General features: G+C 36.7%; 1 protein-coding gene across 2 annotated transcripts in view; it reads right to left on the bottom strand.

The window, feature by feature from the left end:
* Positions 1 to 27,930, bottom strand: part of WDFY3 (WD repeat and FYVE domain containing 3) — a 271,717-nt gene that overhangs the window by 171,147 nt on the left and 72,640 nt on the right. For both annotated transcript variants that reach the window (XM_054591789.1, XM_054591790.1), the window contains one exon: positions 5,522 to 5,732. In XM_054591789.1, the coding sequence (XP_054447764.1) occupies positions 5,522 to 5,701 (180 nt within the window). In that variant the 5' untranslated portion in view covers positions 5,702 to 5,732. The remainder of the gene's footprint in view (positions 1 to 5,521; positions 5,733 to 27,930) is intronic.

Genomic DNA, 27,930 nt, shown 5'->3' with positions numbered 1-27,930 from the left:
CACTTCTGACTCCACTCTCTTTCTCATTAGGTTCTAAACTTGAGTCTCCTTCTTCCAAAGCCAACAATTTAAAAAGGAAAGGTCATTTGTAAGGGACAAAGACAGTTTTCGCTTAGATGCTTCTCAAATATAAATCAGAATTTAAAAAGCTAGGGGAGTTTCTAAAAGAAGATCTAATTAGCAAAGATTATATTTTAAAATACACAATAAAGTATGATAACATCTACCATGGTAATTAACAATGGCAGTTAAAATTTAGATGACTAAAATATTATTCTTTTTAAATAAATTTAAATCAAGTACTTTCTCTGTAAGCTTTTGTTCTTGGGACTAAAGGTTAATTATTTTTAAGAATGCTGGGTAAGTACTATTCGGCTATTCTCGCCTCCACAATAACCCTTCAGCTTGAGAGAGAGGATAGCAGCAGTTTCCTTGCAGGGCTGTGAGGAAGATCACAGGAGGCAGTTGAAGAACCCAGCATGAGACCTGGCCCAGAAAAAGGACTCAACACATGTCATTTCTCAACCTGTGTCTCTTAAAGGCAAATATCACACACTGAAATAACACTACTGAACACACTTTAAAAATAATTCTGGAGGATGCCCATGTCTAACTGTAATATGGTTTACTTACTATTTAGCATGAATCAAGCAAAGTGTCAAAGGTGAACAGTGCAATTCCTTTTTTAGCAATCATGGTTAAGAGCTCTAGAGCCATGATGAGCTCCTCATATACCAAACCTATTTCTTACAAGCAGCGAATGTTCATGTAAAACGGTTAAACACTAAGTAAATATGGCTATGTATTTCAAAAATTCAGTGGATGTGATGGCTCATTTAAGGACATTTTTAAGTTAATGACAATCCAGTGAATATAATACATATTTTTTTAACAGGTTACAATGGTACAAAAATAACTTTTCATTAGTTAAGATGACTGAACCTTTATGGTATTTAACTCACTCATTATATTAGAGATGAAAGGCAATGCATATATATGTGCTTTTCACCAGCCAAGTAAAAACTTCTGACTTAAAAGAATTTAATAGAATTTTTGACTTAAAGAATTGACTTAAAAGAAGTTAATGAGACTTGTAACAACTCAGAACATAGGAAAACTAAGTCAAACAGTCTAAGCAAGGGAGGATAATCACTAAAGCATCTCAAATCTACTCTTTAAAAACAAAACAAAACAAAACAAAACAAAACATGTATCTGTACAATTATTCTATCCTAATACTCATTTAAATTAACTGTAGAAACCTAACTCACCTAACTGATATGTATGTAGGATATTACTTATTAATTTGTTATTAGGAAAAAACAATTTTCCTAACTACTCTAAACATTATCACCTTTATAAATGTTAATAAGTCTGAGAGAAGGAAATTACCTCAAAATACTCAGTCAACAGTACATAAACAAAATGAAACAACAACAAAAACCTTCTTAGAGCTAATTCCAACAAAAATTAATGACTGGTTACCTCAACAGGGCTTGAAAAAATGGTTTTGTCCACAATCAGTTCTCTCTCCTGTTTCCAAAACAGCTTTTTAAAATCTTCCCCCCACCTTTCCTCATGTTCCTATTCTCTATCTCCTTCCTCCATCATTCTTAGTCTCTTATTTTATAGATTAAAAAAAATGAACACCCTCTAAATGTATTGCTTCCATTCTCTATTCTTACTCTAACCTATCTAACCCCACAGGTGACATGTGAACTAGTCTCTTTTACGATGCTCCTTTCTTCTACTCCTGCCCTTCTGCCTTACCAGTCCAGCAAAACCTCAAGCCCAATAAATAATGTCTGACTTCTCTATTTTTTAATGTATCTATCTGTCCACTCTACACACAGGCTGCTGAGCCCCTGGCAAGAGAAAAATCACACAGGCAAGGATAAGATCCGGTACAAATTTATTATCTCCAACTTCCACTGGGCCCTCAATACTTTTTTATTGTTCCTTTTCAACTATCTTTCTCATTCCCTTTCATTAATATTCCAAACCATCACAATTTCTTTAAGTCCCTTAGTCAATCTACTTCCTCAAGACTCTTAACACACCACATCTCCTGTGGACAACTACAGGAAACTGAAGTTATTAGGCAAGACCTTATTCAACTTTCCACTACCTTAACTATAAATCCATATTCACACTCAACAAAGTAGAGGGTGGGGTAAAAGTAAGTTTACCGTTGTGAATACTCAAAACAGAGTTAATAAAGCTATTGTAATAATCATAACCTGCATGTCTTTTTCCATAAAAACAATTTTAAACCTACTTTTGCCCCACCCTATATTCTTTCCCTCTTTTTCCAGCAGGAAAAAACCTCAACCACCCATCTGAAATGGACTCCATGCTCTCCTCCCTCAATCAATTTCAATCTCTGTTCGAAATTTCCAAATTTTCCCATCCTCTGGTTTCTTCCCTTTTCTTTATGAGCATGCCTACATCTTCCCCACCTTTAAAAACAAAACACTAGAAACACAGAAGCAAACACCCTTTTATTGCCAAATTCACCTCCACCAATCTCTTTTGTTCTTTCTTCTTTCAAATTTCTACAAGCCAAGTATATACTTACTGTCTCTTCTCATCTCAGATTCAACTTACTGCATTCTGGCTCCACCATTCTAGTAACTTCCAAACTGGCAAATCTCAAGAACATTCTTCAGTCCTCACATCACTGAGTCTCTCCATTGTACATGACAGCGTTGACTGCTCTCCTCCTCGCAACTTTTTTCTCAGGTTCTATAACCACCCTCTCCTAATTGTTTTTGTACTGCCATGACCAGCTCCTGTTCTGTGTTTATGGGTTCCCTTTCTTTCATTTAACATTCATATTCTCCATAGCCTGCTGCTCTTCTCTCTTAGCAGTATGAACCATGAGTAATCTTTCGTCCCCCTCTAGGGATTCAGTGACCACATCTTTGCCAGTGAGTCCCAAAAATATGTGTCCAGCCCACTCCCTTCTATTGACCTCTTCCCTGTTAGAGGTCTAATGAGTACCTCTGACAAGGAAGCTCACAAATCATCCAGACTCAATGCCACATACCGAATCTATCCCCTAAAACTTTCTTTCTCAGCTATTGGGAAACATCCACACAGTTTCCCAAGTTAGAAAACTCAGAGGAAGGTTTGTCTTGGCCCCTTCTACTCTCTTATTTTATTGCTTACAATACTTCATTGGCTTTGCATACTTCCAGGAAAAGTATGAGTAAAAGTATGCCTCCTATTCATCTTGACAGTCTTATTTTTTGCCCTTCCTTGACATAAAATCAACTCCTTGGCATGCTTATAGGCACAGATATATATTAAAATGTTTGTTGCCTTTTACCCTGATTCATGCTTTACTTTCTTCCATAATTACCTTCTTGGTTAATTTAGTCTAGTTAATTCCAATCTGGCTAATGCTTATTTTTTAAAGCTCAAGAATCACATCACATTCTCGAGGGAGACTTCCCTGACCTCCACACTTTCAGACAACTTTCTTTTCAGAGCTGCCATATCCTCCCATGTCTCTAATACTACATTTCTCTGTTGTTGTTGTATTATCTGTTGTTGTGCTTATCTCATCTCTAACAGAATTATATGTTTATCTTCCTCATTACACTTTAGCTTCATAAGATTAGACAATTTTATTTCAGAAACCCTACTGTATAGTGTGGTATATGGCACAATTTATATATTTGACACTAATAAGTACCAACGTATAGATAATTATCACCACACAGCCAAAGACTACTCCAGTATGAAAGAAAATAACATATACCTCCCCCCTAAAAAAGGGAATTTTGAAAAATAACAATGCAAGAAGTTAAAGAAGTTTTTAAAAATTTTAATATTTTCAGAGGAGTAAGAGGAGATACTACACAGTTTTAGAAGAACAAAAAGAGGGATTCAAGGGAATTAAAAGTATCACATAATGTTAATCTAGGAGAGTTAAAATATGTTTGACAGAGTTCCAGAAAAGGAAACATATAAAACAAAGGGGAAGATTAACAAAGAAGTACTTCAAAGTATTTCCCCAGGATTGAAGGGTATACCTTTTCAGATTAAGAAAAGTCATCATGAGGCCTCAGCAAAATTTTAAAATAAAGAGAAGAGCCTAGAAAATTTCAGGCAGAAACCCTAACATAGGGAGAATAAACAACAGCGAAACCAACTGAGATTGGAAGGGAGATGATGAGTCAGAGATGGGGGTAGAGAAGGGCATAATCATGGGGAGAGAGACAGAGTCAAGGGAGGCAGGGAGTGAAGGGAAAAGACAGAGATGGGGAGAGAGAGACAGGAACTAAGAGAGACAATGAAGGAGAGGAAGCGAGAGAGACAGGGAGAAAGACCGATGGTGGTGGGTGCAAAAGATAGAAGTGGGGAAGAGAGAAGGCATAGAAAGAGAGAGAGAGAGAGAGGCAGAGTTGGAGGTAAAGAGACTGAACAGGGAAGGGGGAAGAGAAACAGAGGTAGAAGGAAAAGGACGGAGACAGAGCAAGGGAACGAGAAATACGGAGACAGAGCGGGGAAAAGAGAGACAGGGGGAAGAGAAAGAGGAAGGGAAGGGAGAGAAAGACAGAGGTGGAGGAGAAAGAAATTGAGACATGCAGAGAAAGACAGACGTGAAGAGTTATAATATGAAGTCTGGGGGAAACAAATTCTACTAGCGTAGAAAAATAATGATGGTATACTATCTGTGGTCCATCTATGAATACTATTACAGCATGATCAGTAAAGGAGAAACACTAAATATTGTTTAAACAAATGGTATACTCATGGAAAGGATAAGAAGGAGGGTAATATGTACTAGTTTTTATATTCCTCAGTAGGAAGTCAATTAAGGCTGAATAATCAAGAAAAAAGCAGTGAAAGTATGTTATTTAAAAGCCGAAAGAGTTCAAAGTGACAGCAGCAATTAGCAGTGGAGAGCTGTATGGCATCCATTAGCCTGTGGAACTACTTGACTTTTTAAACTGTGCACTTGTACACCTTTGGTAAAACTTAAAAATTATTTAAAAAATCCCCACCAAGATTGCTACCTGTAATCAACTCAATAAAATACAATAAAACGTTAACTCTACTTAGACTCTCCAGTGCCTGTAACTATCATTTTTCAATTTCTGATAGAAAACCTGCCAAACAACAAAGAAAACTGAGACGATTCTTTAAAAGTGTGCAAAGCATTTGGGTAACTGCACCATTTGGTGTGATAAACGATCACTTCAAAAAAAATAATAATGCAAACAAGAAATTATAATTTACAACCTATCCATTCTCTCAAACTCAACCATTAGAGGAAACTGTTACAAAATACTCAGTCTTCCTTTTATCTGTTAGTACTAAGTAGAGTTCATTTTGACCCAGTCTCACATCAAGTCACACTACTTTCTAGTAAACTGAAAGGAAGGAATGAAAACATCAAGCTTCTTAAAAACTAATTCATCCTACCATTTTTCTACCTATGACTTATTATAACCTTAAGATTCTGGCAGTGTTACAGTCCTGGAAAGTGTGCTTGGCAACCTGGACTTACCCTGTTAAACACTGGCAGCATCATGTACAGCTTCTCTTCTTGTTCCTTCTGAGTCATGTGCCGAGGAGGGTGGCAGAGCTCAGTGAAGAGACGGCGGAGATGCATCAGTCCTAGGGCGTTGTCTTGCGGGCTGCACTCCTCCTGCCTTGGCCGACCCATGATCCTCTTCACCATGTTCATCTTGGCAGGTTGGTGATAAACAGTTCTAATCCTGCAGAAAGATGTTCACCAAGAAACAGTCAAAATGTCATTATCTTGATCAGGTTAAACATGCATAAGAGCTTATTAAAAGTCTAAAAAAAATACTAATTCTGACTAAAATATTTTTTCTACATCTTTAAAAAGAAAAGGTAGAAAGGCAAGACTAATTCCGATACATTTCCCTAAAAGACAAATTATAATTATGGCACTCAACTATCCTACTAGCTTTCACACAATTTGTATAAAATATAAACCATTAGGACTACTGGTCAAAAAAGTAGCAATGGCAAACATGGCTAGCCTCTTTGTACAACCCATCAAAATTACAACGAAAATATAGCATAACCATCATTCAGAACTGTCAGAAATCGAGTTGAATGGAAGTCTGACAATTACTGAATTAAAGAAACCACATATATCCAGACTAGTAGGAGAGCCACAGACAAAGAATGGGCTGGTTTCTCACCCATGTGTGGTGGATAAAAATTCAGGAGGGATCTCTCTCAAGCAAGGATTCCAGTCCAGCCCAACACCAGCCCCGCCCCCCGCCCCCCCGCCCCCCCACCCACCCACGGATCTAGTGCTGGAAGGTAAGTCCCCACAACATCTGGCTGCAAAAAGCAGTGGGGATTGAGTCTGTGAAAGAAACTGATCCCTCTTAAAGAACCCACACGCAGACCCACCTGCTCAGACTCACTCCCTCTGAGCTCCACACTGGGGTAGCAGCTTGAAAGGCACCAGTGGCATATGGGGAGGAACTGGCGTGTCTGGCATCAAGGCGAGCAGAGGCCACTGTCCGTTTTCTAAACCCTCCCCAACAGAGCCAGAAAGCTGGTGCCACATCTGAGACTCCATCCAACCTGCCTTGGAGATCCCCAGAGACTCCACCCCACCCAACTTATAGGCCCACCCAAGCTGCTTTTCCATATGAATGGCTGGTTTGGTTTGTGCTTCACTCTCCTAAATTCTATCTAACAGGCAACAGCTGGACCCAATGAGCCCTAGTCCTGGCACTAGCAGCAGCCACCCTAGGTTCACAGCTTGGCTTCACCTGGGACTATCCAAGCCCAGCACAAGTAGCAGCCATCTCAGATTTCTTTACAGCTCAGCTCAGGCAGGGAGGCCCTGGATAAAACAAAAGTGGGGGCTGAACTTGGCTTGCACCACCCTCAGGGCCAGCCCACCCTGTGGACAGCTACACACCACTTTGGAAGAGCTAATCCTCTACAGAAGGCAGAGGTTGGTGGAAAGTGGTCAGACAATCCTTGCAGCTGAATGACCTACTGATCTGCCAACAGCAAGCAATGCTCAACTGTAAGAGGGATTGCACTCAGCCCACACAAAGGATGCACCTTGAGTAGTGCCCAGCTTGGGTATAGGGGAGGCTGTGTCACAGGACCCTAAAGGATACCTACTATATTTGGCCACACTACCAAGACATGGAGTCAAAGAGGCTCCACCCAATATACAGAAACAAATGCAGGGAGGCTGCCAAAAAGTGGAGACAAAGAAACATGGCCCAAAAGAAAGAACAGATCAAAACTCCAGAAAAAAAAAAGAGGTAAACGAAAGGGAGATAAGCAATCTATCAAATGCAGAGTTCAAAACACTGGTTGTAAGGATGCTCAAGGAACTTAGTGAGGACCTCAACAGCATAAAAAAGATCCAGTCAGAGATGAAGGATATACTAACTGAAATAAAGAACAATTTACAGGGAAACAACAGTAGACTGGATGAAGCCGAGAATCAAATAAATGATTTGGAACACAAGGAAGCAAAAAACAACCAATCATAACAAGAAGAAGAAAAAAGAATCCAAAAAAAATGAGGCAAGTATAAGCAGTCTCTGGGACAACTTCAAGAGGCCCAATATTGGCATCTAAGGTGCCAGAAGAAGAAGAGAAAGAGCAAGAAATTGGAAATCTGTTTTAAAAAATAATGAAAGAAAACTTCATTAATTTGGTGAAGGAAATAGACATGCAAGTCCAGGAAGCACAGAGTCCCAAATAAGATGGATGCAATCAGGCCCACTCCAAGACATATCATAATTAAAATGCCAAAGGTTACTTAAAAGCAGCTACTTACAGGGAAGTTCCCATAGAACTGTCAGCTGATTTCTCAAAAGAAACTTTGCAGGCTAGAAGGGATTGGCAGGAAATATTCAAAGTCATGAAAAGCAGGGACCTACAAGCAAGATTGCTCTACACAGCAAAGCTCATTTAGAATTTAAGGGCAGATAAAGAGCTTCCCAGACATAAAAAAACTAAGAGTGATAATTACCAAACCATTATTATATGAAATGTTAAAGGGACTTATTTAAGAAGAAGAAGATCAAAACTATGAACAACAAAATGACAATAAATACATATCAATAACTCAATCTAAAAAACAAACTAAGCAAATAAGAAAAGAGACAGAATCATGGATACAAAGTTTTGATGGCTGCCGTAGGAAAGGGGGTAGGAAAGGGGCTATGGAGGAATGGGTGAAGATTTGAGGGGATTAAGAAGTCCAAATAGGTAGTCACAAAGGAGCTATAGGGATGTAACACACAGTATAGGAAATGAGTAGCCAAAGAACCTATGCATGACCCACTGGCATGGACAATGTTGTGGGGATTGCCTCAGGGAGTAGGGGGTGCTGGGTAGAGGGAGGCAAAGGGGGAAGAATCAGGACAACTGTAACAGCATGATCAATACAAAGTAATTAAAAAATTAAAAAAAATGTAAACCATTAACTGTAAAACATTGACTGGACAAATAAATGTTTCCAATTAAGTCAGTCATATCAAGTTCAACAAGTAATCAGAAATCTTACTATGAATATGTTGCTTAATAGCTAAGCACATGTAAAAGAAGGAAAGAACAAAAAGTTCGCTCTTACCTCAAAACATCCAAACCAAGAAATCCCCCCCTAAAAAACCCATAAATTTTTTTCTATTTTTAACTTTTTTTTTCCCAGATGAAGGATAACCCTTTTGGTATCTGCCAAAGAGTTTGTTATAGTTTAAAAATACACACATTAAATAAAACAATATCCCAATATTCTACAAATCATAAGATGACACTGAAAATTATATAACTGAAGCATTTTTTCGAACTATAGTTTGAAACCCTTTGGTAGATCATCCTAATTCATTTAGTAGGTCATGATGAGTGTTTTTAAAATGAAACACAGGATACTAGAACACATGTAATAAGGGTAATTATTATTTCATGAAACATTTTAGGTAAAGTGGTATTTGTGTGCACTGTGTCATAATGTAAAATGTATCCCTGGCTAGAACTGCAGTTAAAAAATAAATAAACCAACCACTGGGTTAGAATATATTACAGAATCGATATCACTAGGCTTTCAGAAAGCATCATAAGATCTTCTAAACCACCACTAACTATGCCAGCAGTTAGCTATTTTCAGGCACAAAAACAGGATATCTTACAGAAGGAATCAGGAAGGCTGGGAGGACATTATGGATATACAGAATCTGGAAGAAAGGCAACTTGCTTTTTAATCTACAGAAAAGCAGGAATAACCTGATGATTAATTTTTAATTTTGCTATTGGGTCAGGTAAAAAGTTCATTGTCTTTTTTGAAGCACTTAGTTGTCTTTAACTTCATTTGAAACAATTTGTTAGATTGTATTGTGAGAGCTGTCATATCAGCATGAATTTAGAAAACCACCAAAATTGTTGAATTTTTGTGTAGCCATTTAAATACTGAAGATGGAAGACTATATGCAACATTTTTGGCATATGGTGCTTTATTATTTCAAGAAAGGTAAAAATGCAACTGAAATGCAAAAAAAAAAAAAAAAAATTTGTGTAGCATGTGGAGAAGGTGCAGTGACTGATCAAACATGTTTTGTGAAGTTTTGTGCTGGAGATTTCTCACTGGACGATGCTCCATGGTCAGGTAGACCAGTTGAAGCTGACAGCAATCAAATCGAGACATAAATTAAGAGTAATTAACATTATACCACATGGGAGACAGCCGACATACTCAAAATACCCAAATCAATACACTTATTGGTGAAAATGAAAACTGTGTCTTTTATATTACAGAAAAATCCACAGACTTTTTGGCTGATACAATACATAACACATAAGCCAGAATGCCATTTCTGGAGAAGGAGAAGACAGAAGAAGAAAGACGACAATGACTACTACAAGGCTATAATTTTATTTACTAAGCATCTGTCCACTTACTTTTTTAAACTGTAAGAACTGGCATCTTAAACATGCGTCCCTGAAAATTTTGAGTGAATTACATATGAGGCTGTGGTCATGTGTTTATGCACTGTAGCTTGCCGGGAACAGGAGGCCATGATGTGGCAGATCACAGATGAGGAGCAGAAAGACTCACTCTGCTTGGAGCTCTGCCAATGGTTTGTCTGTGCCACGTGACTGCTGTGCAAAGAGCACCTATTACACTCTAAGGGGTCCAATCACACGGAAGAATGCTCAGACACACAGGCAAAGGCCAATGGGAATCTCTGAACTACAAAATGACAAACAAAAGTTAGTCTGGTTTAAAGATGCTTTTGGGAAATAGGCGAGTCCTCCAAATATTTTTTTAAAAAGACTTCAAAAATATGTTTAAATAGCCTACTATGTGCTGGCATGTGCAATCCTAAAAATCCCCTGAACAAGAACAAAATTTGAAGTGAATTACAAAATGTTTGTAAATTAGCTAACCTTTTAGATTATGCATAAATCTGCTCTTTTTCCTTGGCTTATAGCCAGAGTTCATAATCTAGAGTCTATGGCTAGGAATTAGGGGATTCATGATCCTCCAATATTTCAAAAATATTTCTCTAAGAAATTCCCCAGTTTTCAAAGGGGTCTATGCCATTTAAAAAAAGAACAAAAAACAAGCATCATTCTATATCTAGAGAACTTCAAAGTACTTTCAGGCTATTTCCTTTGCTCTTTGTTCCAACATAAGTAAGTGGGCCAGCTGAAAATAGGATTAATTCTACCTTTAAGTGAGGCCCAAAGCAAGAACAGTAAGAAGGAACTGTATGAGAATCTAAATCTTTAACTCCTGGTCAAATGCCTGTTTCCATTTTACTCATATTTATATGCTTATTTTAAATTACAGAATTCTTGGAAACTGTGACCCTAGTATACTTACTATTTAGCACGAATTAGCAGTTAGAATGTGAAAATCTTTTTGATTTTTCAGTATACCAATTAATTTTCATCTCAATTAAAAAAACACACAAGATCATATATTGACAAACATTAACTAGATATAATCAAGCTATCGCACCACTGTTATTTAATATTTATCAGACACAAAAGCACAAATATCAATCAGCTAAATGGGTTTACAGGTAGCTCTCAATTAGATGATCTTAGTGATAGAAAAAGATTCCCCCCTTTCTCCTAAAAACACATAAGCACACCAGCTTGCTCAATCATTGCTTTGTCTGCATTTGAAATTTTATATTTAAAGTATATTCAGACCAAGAACTACCTGAGGAGTGAAACACTAGGAAAAAAATAGGCACCTTTCAGTGAAAATTGTACAAACACGTCCATGTAAGATAAGTAAATTCAGGTGAAAGGCTCTTAACCTCCTTGAATCTTGGGTTTCTCTCATCTGTACAATCTTTTTACACACCTCTGTGTAATGCACAAATAAAACATTTCTATAAACTGTCAAACACATTAGTTGAATTCAATAATTTTTATATTTTTCTGTTTATTTTTTCATTTATATTTTTAGTTATTATTTAAGTAAGTGAAAAGAAACAGCATAAACCCTTACAGTACAATACTGTGTTTTAGAGACATACAAAATGATTTAAAAAATTAAGGGAAAATTTATTTCTTAGTTGGATGCTCAACAAGAGGTTTCTAAAGCGATATAGAAGAGATATGCGAAATATAGTAAGGACAAAGAGAATGGTTATTTGGGGGGTAATGTTATTCGGGATTTTCATAATATTTACAAAGGTTATTGTGTATAAGAACTGTATTTTGTTTCACAAGAAAAAAGTGTTTGTACTGCCAACAGGGGGTTATTTAAATAGCAATGAAATAATTACCGCAATAAGCCCAAGCAACATTTCTTATTCTAGTATCTTGTGTTAATGATTGAAAATCCCAGACACTTTAACCATGTCCTCCCCAAATCCTTTAAACAGTTTGCCATTATTTAAATTATAGAAGGATATAAAACAAGAGCCTAAATTTAAAAAATGTATTTGTCAAGTAACTAGCTGCCTTTGAGAAGCTTAGCTAAAAACTTTATTTTCTAAATATCTCCTTAATTCCATGAGAAAACAAATAAATAGATCACATGGCTAAGGAAAGTCTTATACTTTCATTAAAGAACTGTAAGTAATTATTCAGGTTTTTTATTTTTTCTTAAACTTTCTGGGGGAAAATCCTATTTTTTCTTATACTATGAAGAATAAAGGCAAGACTTCTCATACTTTTTAAGCAAAAAGGCAAAACTTTGAGAGGCTCCCAAAGAACTGGGTTTATAACCCAGCAATCTCACATATACACTGTAGACAGTCCTGAATTAGAATTTAAATTTCTACCTGCTAAAGCATTGCTTTTTGCCTTTCAAGAAGAATCATTATCAGATTTTATCTTCATCTATGAGATATTACAAGGCCAGCCATCTCATTTATATCCCCAACATCCCCTTACCCTTCCCACCCTGTATATGACCTCACCATCCTGTATCGATGGAGTCTGTCCAGAAAGTATCCAGCCATACACTATGAAAAACACGAGACATTTATTGAAGATACAAGAAACATTGTACATAGGACAATGACAACTCAGTCCCCTTTAAAGTAAGCACCTTGAGACCTCACACTGTTCTCCCAATTGCTATGAGCTGCCCCATTGTATTTTTCTGAATCTCATCAACAATCTGAAATCTCTTCCTTTTCAAAGGTGATTTTAGTTTGGGGACATGCCTGAAGTCACACGGCACCTAACCTGGGCTGCGGAGGAGCCAAGTCACCTGGGTGATTCGATGTTTCACCAAAAAATTCTGCAGGAGACATGATGCATGGGTGGCCGCATTGTCTGATGATGAAGCTGCCAATGACCAGTTAGTTGCCCATAGCTGCAGCCTTCTGAATCATCTGAATAGTTTCCATGGAGGAATGTTCAAGCTTAACGCAAAATCTGATGCAGATTCATTGCTCTACTTTCACTCATTTTGAATGTGATAGCTCACTCAATGGCCTCTACCACCTCCACTGACTAATACAGTGAAGTTGTCATTGTTCACAAATGCGCAGTCCAGTCCACTCTCCCTGGCTGCCAGTTTACATCGATGTTGCGCAAACCGATCTCCTCACATTAACAATTGTTGGACTTTTTTCCAGACAGACGTCATAAACCGAACTGAACAATTTCTCAAAGTATCTTTTCAGTGTGCTTATTTTCCTATCTTTATAGACAGAAGTATATTCCAAAGTCAAAAGCAGTATGCCTTCATTTAAAAACACTTCACCTAGTTACGATTTCCAATTATGAGCAACCACTTATACCATCTCTCTGACACTATTCTAGAACCCCTCCTTCTTGGGCCCCACTGCTGTTTTAGGAGCCCCAAACTATATTTACTCTAACAGTTAAATGGCAGTTCAGTTATTTGATATGATTAACATAGTGTAATTAAATTATATTATGGAATAAACTGATGTAAGATGACCTGAGAGCTCTACTCTTCTCTGAAACAAATTGTGTTCAAAATTCCTTCAGAAGGAATACTTGCATAAAATACCTTCAAAAGAGTTTTTGTAGCACAATGTTCCTATAATTTGTGACTGTCTAATACTAACACATTTTGTACCCTACACATGTCCTCTAACCTCTACTTCGAGTCAGTCAGCTCTGTGATCACTTATTTACCAGTATCCTCAGTGGATGACAACAGCGCAAGGGAGACTGACCTCAGGAGTGAGATGCATATCAGGAGGACTAAAACTTTCAGGGCCATATCCTAGTCCTATCACCATTAGAAATTTTTCTATTTTCAAACTGTCAAGTTCCGAAATCTCACTGTGAGATACTTTCAATCACTCTACCTTTCAAGCTCCCTAAATTTGTGGTCTGTGCAGGAATCACTTACTCTTCTTGACTTCTACCAATTCTCCTATTCTTCAGGAGAGATGAGACCCTGTTTAATCTCTTTAATGACAATCTCAACAGGATCTTCACTTCCCTGGCACTCCTGGGCGATACACATTCTCAACCATTATTCATGCCTGGATGAAGCCAACCACACAAATTCTCCATTTCTAATTTTGAGTTGCTGGCTACTGTGGAGAAAATTTTACAACTCTGCAGACTGGTTACAACATCAATTTATGATTTTCTAGATTTATTATTTCCAAAACTAAAAGTTAATTATTTTTTTCATATTGAAGAAAAATTAATTTCAAATGGATTAAAGATATAAATGTAAACAAACAATAAAATGTTGAAAGCAAATATAAATTACTTATAATTTAAGGTAAGTTTTTCTTAAAAGATAAAAAGGAGGCAGGTCTATAGCTAAAAATACCATGAAGTAAAAAGACAGACAACAAATAGACAAAAATATTAGCAATCCTTCTAATAAAGTATTAACAACTGGACTATCCATGGATTCTTAAAATCAACAACCTGACAGAAAAAATAAGAATGGAATAGAAATAAACTATTCCCAGTAAAAATGTTACACATATGAGATGCAACACAACACATATATGAAAAAGTACTTAAAATCACTAAATCAGAGAAATGCAAATAAAAACAAAATACAACTGTTTGCTAATCAGTTTGGGAAAAAATAATAGGATTTATAAAATACATAGTAAGAACAAAAAAAAATGGAAATGTACACACTCTTGATTAGAATGGAAATCCAGTCCTTTTTAGGGCAATCTGAGAGTATCAACATACATACTTACTCTTTATCTAATTAAGACCTCTTCCAGGAAGCTATCCCCATAGCAACATAGTACAAGGTGGTTTACCGTACTGCATGCTATTTGTTTATGATAATGAAAAGTTAGATATAAGTTAGTCCTTTAATAGATAAATAGGTAAGTCATAGTACATCTGTATTATGGAATAATACAGTTCTTAAAATTTAGGAGAAAAATAGTTCAATTTTAAAAATCAGGGTTCCAGCACCAAAATGTAAAAGAGCTTAGAAGTCATCACTATTGTCCTTAAACAAGAAATAGCTCCATTAACTGGAAATCAAAGATTTTTCTTGAACCCATCAGAGAACAAACAGTGCAGGGCAAACCAACCCCTGAAATCTGGAAAGACATGGAATCCAGAGATAAATGGTCAGGGACACTTAAATGATACCTGAGGAATTGCTGGCAGTTGACAGTGGGTTAGCACGTGAGAGAGAAACTCCTGGGGGCCACAGTCCTAGGGCCCTTCCTCAACTTTCCTGGGTTGCATCTCTAGGCACCCCACCAAAGATTCTCACAGAAAAGATCTGAGAAAGATCCCCTCCTGGCTCTGGGGGGTGGAGGGGAAACGTAATCCTTGTGAAATGCTCCACAAGGACCTACTTCCTCTCCCAGGCAAAATACTTTACCTTGTATCCCCTGAGGGAAGGTCATTTGTCCCAACCCCTGTCCCAACCCCGCCCCACCAGCCTTCCAGTCTCACCTAAGGGGGGTGGGGAGATACCAACAGCCCAGCCTTGCAGACCCCAAAAACACTGATGTTTAATCAGATGGTTATAAAAAGTTTCCCTCTCCCACACTTTGCAAGCACATCATCAGGGCTCTAAGAAACAAGAGAATGGAAATACTAGATATCGAAAGCAATGTTAACAAAGATAAAGAATGTTTTGATGGGCTCAACAGTAGACTGGACATGGCCAAGGAAAGAATCACTGAGCTTTAAGGTAAATCAACAGAAACTTCCAAAAGAAGAAGAAAGAGAGAAGGAGGAAGCAGCATATTTGAAGTAATACTAGCTTAGAACTTCGCCAAATTAATGACAGACACCAAACCACTGATACAGGAAGCTAAGAATATTTAGCAAGATAAATACCTAAAAGATTACATTTAGATATATCATATGCAAACTGCAGATAATCAAAAATATAAATCATGAAAGAGGGTGGGGTGGGGAGCAGTGGAAGAGGGGAAATACCGTATCTTCAAAACAACAAGGATAAGTATTACAATGGATTTCTGACCCAAACGTGCAAGCAAGAAGAGCATGGAGGAAAAGATTTTAAACATTGGAAGAAAAACCTACCAGCCTAGAATTCTATATCCAATAAAATTATCCTTCAAAAGTAAAGGAAGAATAAAGAATTTCTCAGACAATCAAAGGAATATATGAAGGTAAAATAAAATCTTTCATTATCTTGATCTACAATTTGTTTTTAAAGTAATAATAATAATGTATTGGGTGATTACAGTTTACAAATTAGTAAGATGAATGACAGCAATGTCAAAAGGGATGAACTGGAGGAATTGGGAATCTAAGATGTGTGTGTGCACACGCGTGCACATACACACTATACTATACCTCAGTGATAAAGTGTTATTTGAAGGCAAAGACTAGTAAAAAATTTACACTCTAGGGCAACTACTAAAATCTTATTTTTTAAAATAAGTTTAAGTGATATGCCAAGAAATTAGATATAAAGTAATCATGTAAAATGCTCAGTTAAACCCAAAGAGAAGGCATAAGGGGGTTGGGAATAAACAAAGAAGATACGTAAAAAACAGCAAAGTTACAAATATGACAGATATTAATCCAACTGTATCAATCATTTTAAATGCAAATGGTCTAAATACACCACTTAAAAAAACAAGAGAATGTCAGAGTGCATTAAAAAATACATCCAAGGTGGGAGGGGGCAAGGGAAAGAGGTGGGGGGGGAGGCAGAGACAAATGTATTTAAAAAGGAAATAAGTTAAAAAAAAAAAAAAAGAAAGTTACACCATCATAAAAAAAAAAATACATCCAAACTATATATGATGTCTATAAGAATGCTACTTTAAATATAGTGATCATGAATAATAAACATAAATAATCATACAGGTTGAAAGTAAGAGAGATGGTGAAAAATACACCATGCTAACTCCGGTTCCATAAAAGCTGAGTAGCTACATTAATTTTAGACAAGAAAAAGTATGAGGGATAAAGAAAGGTATTATATTACATGCTGGCAGAGGGGGTCAATTCTTCAGGAAGACATAACAATCCTTAACATGTATAAGCTTAACACGAGTATCGACCAATGTGAGACAAAAACTGGTAGAACTGAACACAGAAAAAGACAAATCCATGATTAGAGTTGGAGATTTCAACAGCCCTCATACAATAGTTGATAGATTAAGCGCACAGGAAAGCAATATAGATATGATTTACTCAACATTGCTGTCAATAAACTAAATCTATAATTGATATTATGGAACATTCCAATGAACAACAGAACACACATTCTTTTCAAACTCACATGGAACATGACATATATCATGTTCTGCATGACAGATCACATCCAGGGCCATAAACACACCTTACAAAAGAATAGAAACCATACAAAATCTGCTCTCAGATCACAAGGGAATTACACAGGAAATCAGTAACAAATGATGGCTGGAAAAGCCCCAAATATTTGGGAACTAAACACCACACATCTAAATAACACGAGTCAAAGAAGTGTCAAAAGAAATTTAAAAACACTTTGAAGTAAATAAAACTATAACTTAACACAATGTATAAAATGCAGTGAAAGGTGTTCTTAGAGGGAAATGTGTAGTAATTTAAGGGTAAAGGAAGCAGAACAAAAAGAAATCATAACAAATGCGGGCAACAAATCAATAATGAAAGCACAAAATGAACAGAAAATCAAGGAAACCCAAACCTGGTTCTTTGAAATGGTTGATAATATTAGTTTATATCTCACTAGAATAGGACTGGCATCCTTGTCTCGAATGCATTTTCCCTACTGCTCTTCACTTTTCCTCTGATAAACAAAATGGATATCATAGCACTTCTCTGATTTAAAACCTCTGTTGATCCCCTATTGCCTAAGAACAAATTGAAGCACCTTAATCTAATACCTAAGTTCTCAGACACTGTGTCCCCATTTATATTTCCAGCCTCCTCTCACTAAGCCACCAGTTTCACTAAATTCTGCTACAGTACACAGAAAGCATCTCTCAGCCTTGCTGGGTTCTTTGGCTCTCTGTGTACTTGTGTATGCTATTACTTCTGTCAAGGATGTCCCCTCCTTGGCTTTTCTTACTGGCTAAGCTCTAAGGTTGCCTCAGCAAAGTCTTTTCCAAATGAGTCAGAGTTTGTTGTCCTATCTTTTATCCCACTGTAGTACTTTAGTCATAGTCTGTCATAAAATGTTCATCATTCGGACAGACAGTATTATATAGTGGTTATACAGGCTTTGCAACCAACTGCCTGAGTTCAAATCCTAGCTGCCCTATTTACCAGCTGTAGAACTTGAGTAGGTCAGTTACCATTTTTGTACATCAGACTCCCCATGTGTAAACAATCAGTAATCTACCAGAATCTATCTTACAGTGTTGTAGTGTTACTCACCACATGAGTTACTGCATGGAAAGCACTTAGTGATACCTGGCACAGATACTCAATAAGTGACAGCTACTATTACTGTTATTCTACTGCAACCGACCAACCTATACTAGTAAGTGGTTATTTACTTTCATTTAACTTAGAATTTCCTCAATGGTGGAAACCAAATCTTGTTTAACTTTGTATCCCTAGTTCATTGAACGTGATGGGTGACTGAATGTTAAGACTTAACACAGTCATGCAATGGCATCACATTTTATATCCAGACATTCTGAATTCTGGATGTACCAGTTTTACTATTCCTCACAAAACACATAGTATACATAACATTTTTAAAAAAATTACCATTTATGCATCCTAGTTCTTACCCTATAGAAAGTCTTCATAGTTTGTAAACACTGAAGCTCTTAAACATCTTCTGAATTATATTCACAACTATTTATTCTAAATTAAGAAGTTAACAACTTGCTTAAGTAACCATCATTTCTTTCTGTATTTCTCATTAAACCAGAAATTCTCTGAAAGCAGACTGTGCTCTCTGTCATTAATACCTACTTGAGGATTTAGTACACAGTTGAAATAAACAAACGAATGCAGGAGTGATTCCCATAGTTTTAAAGGGAAGAACAAATTTCAAGGCCCTTGACTACCAGGGCCATGCCTGGATCTAACCCTGCTCACCTCCCACCTTTCCACTTTACTCCACCCACGCCTTGTCTCAGGCAGGTTTCTCTGTATTGTTTCCACATTTCTGTGCCTTACCACACACTGAACTCTCTCTTGGGGGCTCCTTCCTCTCCAGCAATTCTACATTTAGCTGATTACTACTAATCACCCTTTAAATCTCAGCTCATCGCTGAGTGGTGTGCTCAGTGTGTGGAGCTTCATCTTGCAAACCGAAAGGTCACAGGTTGATTCCTGGTGAGGGCACATGCCTGGCTTGTTGGCCAGGTCCCCAGTTGGGGGCACAAGAGGCAATAGATCAATGTTTCTCTGGCACAAGGATGTTTCTTTCCCACTTTCTTCCTACCTTCTCCTGTCTCTAAAAAAATAAATAAGTAAGTAAAATCTAAAAGGAAAATTAAAAAAAAAAATTCTCAGCTCAACTGCCCCTCTTCTAGAAAGCATTCCCTGATCTCTCCCTTTCTTCTTATACAATCGAGTGCATATCTTTATCATAGCACTCCTCACATTGTTACATAACTGTATTTTGCTGGTCTTTTTCCAACACTGGACAAATAATACAAGATTGTGAAAGCGAAAGATCATACCCTACTCAACTTCCCCCCCAGTATCTACCACAGTACAGTACCTGGAAAATAAGAGACGGACAGTAAGTGATTAACAAATGAATAAAAAAATGATCAATAAATATTTAGAAGATGAATGAGTTAGAGGCAGCTCAATCCTAAGATAAGGTAATTTAAAACAAGTCAAAGAGGGGGAGAGTTTTCTCTAAATTCTTTGTTGATTTTAAAACAAGAAGGCTTGAAAGACAACTTTGTTACTTATGGTTTAACTTCCATTTTTTTGTTGTTGAAAAAGTAAACAACCAATACTATATGACCATTTTTGGGGGGGAGGTGTTTGGTATCCCATAGTGTATTTTTTTTTTAAGTATTCAGCAAAAAACTAAGTATAAATTCAGAAAATAAGGACTATGAATATAAAGTCAGGGACAGGAAAGAAAAACAATTATTATTTAATAGTCAGTTTGGGCTGATAAGCAGATGATGACAAAACAAAAGGTACTAAGAATCCTCTACAGGAAATTGATGCATCAACAACACACTGATGACAAGAACATCTGAGAGGAAGTCGTGTAACCATACCAGCAGCCAATCATCACTGAAAAAGCTGGAATATACGCTGTGATCTAAAAGTGATGAAAGGAAAATGACAAGTGCAAAAGATTGTGTAGGATTCCATTAGTAAAACATCACAGATAAAAAAGGTAATATAATAATAGCATAAAAATAAGACTGCTAAAGTAAATGTTGGCTTCTGCACAGACTGATTGATTACAGAGTAATGAAGGTTTTAATTATGAATTTTTAAATTTTTTTCTCAAAATATCAAAATGTATACATTCAGATAAACTGCTCTAACAATTAGTCATCTTAGAAGGCTATGTACACATAATGTGCTGACATGGCTCAAAACACTTTTTAAAATTCCTCTTTAAAGATTGCTTTCAGAGCATTTTATACGTTGTATCGAAAATTCAGCTTCATCATGTATCAGGTTTTCCCAAAAATGCTCTGAAAGCAACTCGCCTTGCTCATTTGTCTAGTTTCTAAACTTCCTCCAAAACTTTTGCCTATTACTAAACATCAAGTCCTTTCAAAAGATTGAAAATTCACCACTAATAATCAAAAGAATGCATTGCAGACTCTGCAGCTGATTATGGGGAAATATTCAAAATAGCTTCTGAGCAACAGCATTGTTGAAATTTAATTCCTTAAGTATCTGGTATGAGAGAACCAACTCCAGTTTTTATGCCCTCCATGGTGTGGCTATATTCATTTTTCTAAAGTTCCAAACAGGTCAGTACCTAACTCCTCTTAAAAGTGATACAGTTGCTTGCAATGGGAGAGTCAAGACCTTTTCAAGGCATAAAAAGGCTCCTCAAAATCTGGTGTTCATCTAATTTTGAAGCTGTCTTCTGCAATACTGCTCCCCTTATTCTATGCTCACACTATAGCTATCACCTAAGCTGCTGTTTCAGAATATGCCATGTAATTTCACACCCTTGACGCTGCTCCCATATGGTCTTTCCTCTGCCTGAAATGGCACCTCTGGTTTTTTTACTGCCCAGCAGCAAACCATGGATAACTCATGACCTTACTTGATCCTAAAACAATCTAAAGATATTCCCACAGTAATAATTTGATCACTTATTCAAAGAAATGTTAAAGCACCCCTACTCCCCAAATTTCTCTGTTCCAGCCAACTAGCTCTGCTTTCTGTAGCTTTTATTCATCAAGTCCTTGCCACCAAAAAACTAAGACACTAATCTGAAAAATAAGACATTTAAACTATTTAGAAGAACATGTTGGAAAATATTTTTATGACCTCAGGTTAAGGGAGAATGTCTTCGAAAAAACTAAACTAACTCTCTCTCCCTCCCAAAATTAATTTTGGTAATTGATCTTACCAAAATTAAAAACTTCTTTCCATGAGAAATCAACAGAAAGAAAATAAGCACAAGATACAAACTGGGAAGAAAATATCTGCAACACCTATAATGAACAAAAAATAATAAAGCATTAGATCCAAAATACGTAAAGAATGATTACAAATCAATCACTGGAGAGAAAGGCAAACCGTCAAATATGAAAACGAACAAAATACAAAAAGCATTTCACAGAGAAGGAAAATGACTGACCACAGATATATAAAAGGTTGCACCTCACCAGTAATAAAGGAAATGAAAATTAATATATAATATTCTGACAGCACTATGCTCTCTGTTTTAAGAACGTGTACTTATGTACCTTGTGTTAGGTCTGTGTCATTGCCTATCATCCAACAGCCCCAAATCCACATACACTCATTCTCATCACAGAGAAAAACAAGCACTAAGTGTCCACATCAGGCCTCTCCACCAGGGCTGTGCTAACAGTAAACAGCCAATACCCTAGTCTGATTCCACCTGAGGCTATTTCTCAACCTACCACAGGTATGGTAAAAACAGCTTAGAATTTCTGGAGGGCACCTCCAGTGAACAGGCAGCTCCACCATCATTCCTTGAAATTGAACTTAGTGTGAAGTCAGTGACCTAAGTGTATTATATTCAAGTTTTTAGTGTTTGTCACAGTACATGACATACTGAAGATGATTAATAAATGTATTATAGATGGATGGATGGATAAAGGCAGGAAATCTTCCTGCTGACACTTCACTAGTTTCTCTATAAATTTCTCTATCCAATTTATTTTATAAATACTCTTTATTTACTTAATAGAATTATATGAATAAAAACAATTAGGACACTTATGAAATCTTTAAAGAAACATACCCTAAAATAAAGGAGGTACTGATACGAATTTCAAAAAAATAATTACTTGTTACCAGATATAAACTTTTGCTTCCTTATAATGTTTGATATTTTACAAATAAAATATAAAAATGTATTTACACTCTCATGGCTCAAGGGTACATTTTCACTAAAGGGGCTGAGGAATGGGTGTTGAAGAGTTAAGGGGTGGAAGGAGAGGAGAAAGAGTAAGAAAACTACATTTCACTACCCTTTCATTGTACCAAAACATGAGGACAATTATTACAAATAGCCATGTCCTAATTACATCATTTCACTGTTGATCACATGTAGCCTATTTTTAAAAATGCCTCTGAGAAGAATAAACAGAAAAATGCTATTCTGATCAGATAGCTATTTGATACATTTTATATACCCAACTGAAATATTAACAATAATATTTTAAATATACTGCTTTTTATTCTGCGGAAATAAGTTTTCAAAGTACAGCTCAGTTTACCACATTCTTAAGAGTCTCATCCTCTCAGAAGGAATCCCATATAATAAAATATGTAAGAAGCCACCCTGGATAAAAACAGCACAGAGCCCCCTGGTGGTAGAAAGATGACTGTTTCCTAGGTTTATTTAATATTTTGACATGCCATAGTAAAGCCTCACTCACAGTTTGGGTGGTGGTGGAGGCAACAATCTAAAAGACCACTAACTATTCCAGTACAGAAGGATCAAGCACACTTAGCAATTATTCTCATTCTGTTTGTCTCTTTTTACGCTTTAAAGTTAACACCTCAACTAGAGCTGGGAGACAACGATAAAGGCTGAAATCTAGTTCAGATATTTGCTTACAGGATTAGATATAAGCTATAAATTTTTCTATAGTTGAAGGGTATAAAGCAAAGTTCTATTTTGCTACCTAACTCCCCTCTAGAAAGTACATATGACATTCTAAAAATTACAATTTGGATTGAGCAAAACTTTCTAGGTAGAGAAAGGCAATATGCAAAGACTTAGGGTTCAAAAATATATAAATTACTTTTCAGCTTATTTTTCTTTTTGAAATGACATAAAAGGCATCCTATGGTCAAAAGGGTCATTCCAAGACATTTCAGTTGATTTTGGTTTATGTATGCATTTATATTCCTAGTGGAGCATATACTAAGTGCTTCATCAACTTTGAATACTTGAAATACTTGGACTGGTTATTCAGAGTAACTTATTTCTACAAGTTAAAAAAAAAACTTCAGTTGCCTTCAATTTTTTTTTTTTAAGATATCTGCATCCCCATGTTCACTGCAGCATTATTGCAATAGCCAAGATAATTAAACAACCTAAGTGTCCATCAATGGGTGAATGGATAAATACTTTATATATACATACATACATATATACACAATGGGTTATTATTCAGCCATAAAAAAGAAGAAAAGTCCCACCATTTGTGACAGCATGGATGGACATTGAGGGCATTATATCAATAAAATAAATTATACTGAGAAAGGCAAACACCTTATGATCTATATGTGGGAACTAAAACAAACAAACCAAGAAACTGAACACGTGGAAACAGAGTGGATTAGTAGTTACCAAGGCATGGTAGGGAAGTGAGGAGGGGAAATGGGTGAGGGTGGTCAAAGGGTACAAACTTCCAGTGGTCAAATGAATATGTTCTGGGGAATTAATATACAGCATGTGACCGTAGTTAACAATACGGTATTGTATATTTGAAAGTTGCTAAGAGCAGACCTTAAATGTTCTCACCAAAACACACAATGTGAGGTGATGGATATGGTAACTAACCTTACTGTGGCAATCATTCTGTAATATATACACATATCCAGTCATCACCTTATACTTGACCCTTAACATTTTAACGTGTACATCTCAAAGCTTTTAAAAAAATATTGACAAGCAGACAAAACATAATTATTCAGACTTTGTTATCTAGACACTTTTTTTAAAATGAATGAAGTGAGCCTATAATTTCTAGAACTGGCTGAATTTGTTGAATTTGTTTCAAAGCTTCCTTAAAGCTTTCAAAAGGAAGTTAGAATTTTGAAATACTTATATCGGCCATTGTGACTCTGATAGTTTTCCAATACTTAAAGACTTGAGTTAAGTCAGTGGTAATATTTATGAATGTGATTTAAGATACATGTATGATGTTATATTAGCAATTAGAAGATCAACATAACTCTGTAACCACTATTTTCCAAAACACCAATGCATCTTATAAAATCACGCATAAATAATGATTCAAAGTCTAAGATAGACCAATATATATTAATGTAGCAGAGTACAAAAAGTTCACTGGTATGTTTCAGACTCTGCATTTCCACCAAACTTTGAGAAACTACTATCTGTTAAATTTGGTTTAGTATCAATCAATAATATCCACAATTATTTGAAAAAGATATTAAAATGTTCCTTCATTTTCTAACTACTTATCTATGTGAGGCCAGCTTTTCTTCATAAACTTCAACCAAAACAATACATACATACATACAACAGATTGAATGCAGAAGTAGATGGGATAATTCACCTATTTTTTTTCTTTTTTCTTTTTATTTACTTTTTAAATACATTTGTCTCTGCCTCCCCCTCACCTCTTTCCCTTGCCCCCTCCCATCTTCCCTCCCTCAGCTCTTCCCCTTTGGTTTTGTCCATGAGTCCTTGCTATATGTTCCTTGACTTTCCCCTTCCCTTCCCTTTCCCTGCCCCCCCCCTTCTCTCTTGTCTCTGTTGATTTCTTTTCCTTTCAGTGTTGCTGGTCATATTTTCCTTGCATCTTTGCATTGTTGGTTAGGTTCCACTTACAGGTGAGATCATATGGTATTTGTCTTTCGCCCCCTGGCTTATTTCGCTTAGCATGATGCTCTCCAATTCCATCCATGCTGTCGCAAAGTTTAGTACTTCTTTTTTTCTTTCTGCTGCGTAGTACTCCATTGTGTATATGTACCATAATTTTTTGATCCAATCATCTACTAATGGGCACTTAGGTTGCTTCCAAGACTTGGCCATTGTAAATTGTGCTGCTATGAACATTGGGGTGCATAGGTTCTTTTGTATTGGCGTTTTGGTGTTCTCAGGGTATAGTCCCAGCAGGGGAATCGCTGGATCAAAAGGCAGTTCCATTTTCAGCTTTCTGAGGAAATTCCACACTGCTTTCCATAGTGGCTGCACCAGTCTGCATTCCCACCAACAGTGTACTAGGGTTCCCTTTTCTCCACAGCCTCGCCAGCACCTGTTGTTTGTGGATCTGTTTATGATGGCCATTCTGACCGGTGTGAGGTGGTACCTCATGGTGGTTTTGATCTGCATTTCTCTGATGGCTAGTGATACTGAGCATCCTTTCAAATGCCTCTGGGCCCTCTGTATCTCCTCCTTAGAAAAGCATCTGCCCAGGTCCTTTGCCCATTTTTTGATTGGATCGTTTGTCTTCTTGGAGTAGAGTCGAGTGAGTTCTTTATATATCTTGGAGATCAAACCTCTATCTGATGTATCATTAGCAAATATATTTTCCCATACGGTTGGCTCCCTTTTCATTTTGCTGATGTTTTCTTTTGCCGTGCAGAAGCTTCTTATTTTGATGAGGTCCCACTTGTTTATTCTTTCCTTTATGTCCCTTGCTTTAGGAGACATATCAGTGAAAAAATTGCTGCGTGGGATATCTGAGAGTTTCCTGCCAATGTTCTCCTTGAGGACTTTGATGGTGTTGCGACTTATATTTAAGTCTTTTATCCATCTTGAGTTTATTTTTGTGTATGGTGTCAGCTGATGATCCAATTTCAATTGTTTGCATGTAGCCGTCCAGCTCTCCCAACACCATTTGTTGAAGAGGCTATTATTGCCCCATTTTATGCTTCTGCCCCCTTTGTCGAATATTAGATGTCCATAGAGACCTGGGCTTATTTCTGGGCTTTCTATTCTGTTCCATTGGTCTATGGGTCTGTTCTTGTGCCAGTACCAGATTGTTTTGAGTATGGTGGCTTTGTAGTAGAGTTTGATGTCCAGTATTGTGATCCCTCCTACTTTGTGTTTCTTTCTCAAAATTGCTGCGGCTATTCGAGGTCGTTTATTGTTCCATATCAATTTTTGAAATGTCTGTCCTATTTCTGTGAAATACGTCATTGGTATCTTAATAGAGATTGCATTGAATCTATAAATTGCTTTGGGTAGTATGGACATTTGGAGGATATTAATTCTTCCAATCCATAAGCACGGTATATGCTTCCATTTATTTGTGTCTTCCTTAATTTCTTTTTTCAATGTTGTATAGTTTTCTGCATACAGGTCTTTTGTGTCTTTGGTTAAATTTATCCCTAGGTAATTTATCTTTTTTCGTGCTATATCGAATGGTATATTTTTTCTGATTTCTTCTTCTTCTATTGCATTGCTGGTGTACAAAAACGCCTTTGATTTCTGAATGTTGACTTTGTATCCTGCTGTTTTGCCAAATTCATTTATTAGGTTGAGTAGTTTTTTGGTAGAGTCTACAGGGTTCTCTATGTACACTATCATGTCATCTGCAAACAATGATAGTTTTACTTCCTCCTTTCCTATTTGGATGCCTTTTATCTCTTTCTCTTGTCTGACCACTGTGGCTAGGACTTCCAATACGATGTTGAAAAGAAGCGGTGAGAGCGGACATCCTTGTCGTGTTCCCCGATCTTAGTGGGAAAGCTTTCAGTTTTTGCCCGTTGAGTATGATATTAGCTGTAGGTTTTTCATATATGGCCTTTATTACGTTGAGGAATGCCCCATTTATTCCCATTTTGCTGAGTGTTTTGATTATAAATGGGTGCTGTACCTTGTCAAATGCTTTTTCTAAATCTATCGAGAAGATCATGTGGTTTTTTCCTTTTCTTTTATTGATGTGGTGTATCACGTTTACTGATTTGCGTATATTGAACCATCCCTGCATCCCTGGGATGAATCCCACTTGATCGTGGTGGATAATCTTTTGAATGTATTGCTGGATGCGGTTTGCCAATATTTTGTTGAGGATTTTAGCATCTATGTTCATCAGCGAAATTGGCCTGTAGTTTTCTTTCTTTGTAGGGTCTTTATCTGGTTTTGGGATCAGGGTGATGCTGGCCTCATAGAAGGAGTCTGGCAGTCTTCCCTCCTCTTGGATTTTTTGGAATAGTCTGAGAAGGACAGGGGTTAGCTCTTCCTTAAATGTTTTGTAAAATTCTCCTGGGAAACCGTCTGGCCCTGGGCTTTTGTGTGCTGGGAGTTTCTTGATTACTGCTTCAATTTCCCCAGCTGTTATCGGTCTGTTCAAGCTTTCTGTTTCTTCCTCCTTCAGTGTTGGAAGATTATACTTTTCTAAAAATTTGTCCATTTCATCAAGATTTTCAAATTTCTTGGCATATAATTGTTCATAGTAGTTTCTGACAATCCTTTGTATTTCTGTAGTGTCAGTTGTTATTTCTCCTCTTTCATTTCTGATATTATTAATTTGGGTCCTCTCCCTTTTTGTCTTGATGAGTCTGCTTAATGGCTTGTCAATTTTATTTATCTTCTCAAAGAACCAGCTTCTGGATTGGTTGATCCTCTGAATTGTTCTTTTTGTCTCTATGTCATTCAGTTCTGCTCTAATCTTGACTATTTCCTTCCTTCTACTTGCTCTGGGATTTATTTGTTGTTGTTTC

This window comes from Pteronotus mesoamericanus, unplaced genomic scaffold (assembly GCF_021234165.1).
Source record: "Pteronotus mesoamericanus isolate MK-2021 breed Mesoamerican mustached bat unplaced genomic scaffold, CSHL_Meso_final scaffold_232, whole genome shotgun sequence".
Lineage (NCBI taxonomy): Eukaryota > Metazoa > Chordata > Mammalia > Chiroptera > Mormoopidae > Pteronotus > Pteronotus mesoamericanus.
This window is presented reverse-complemented; position numbering and strand designations above follow the sequence as displayed.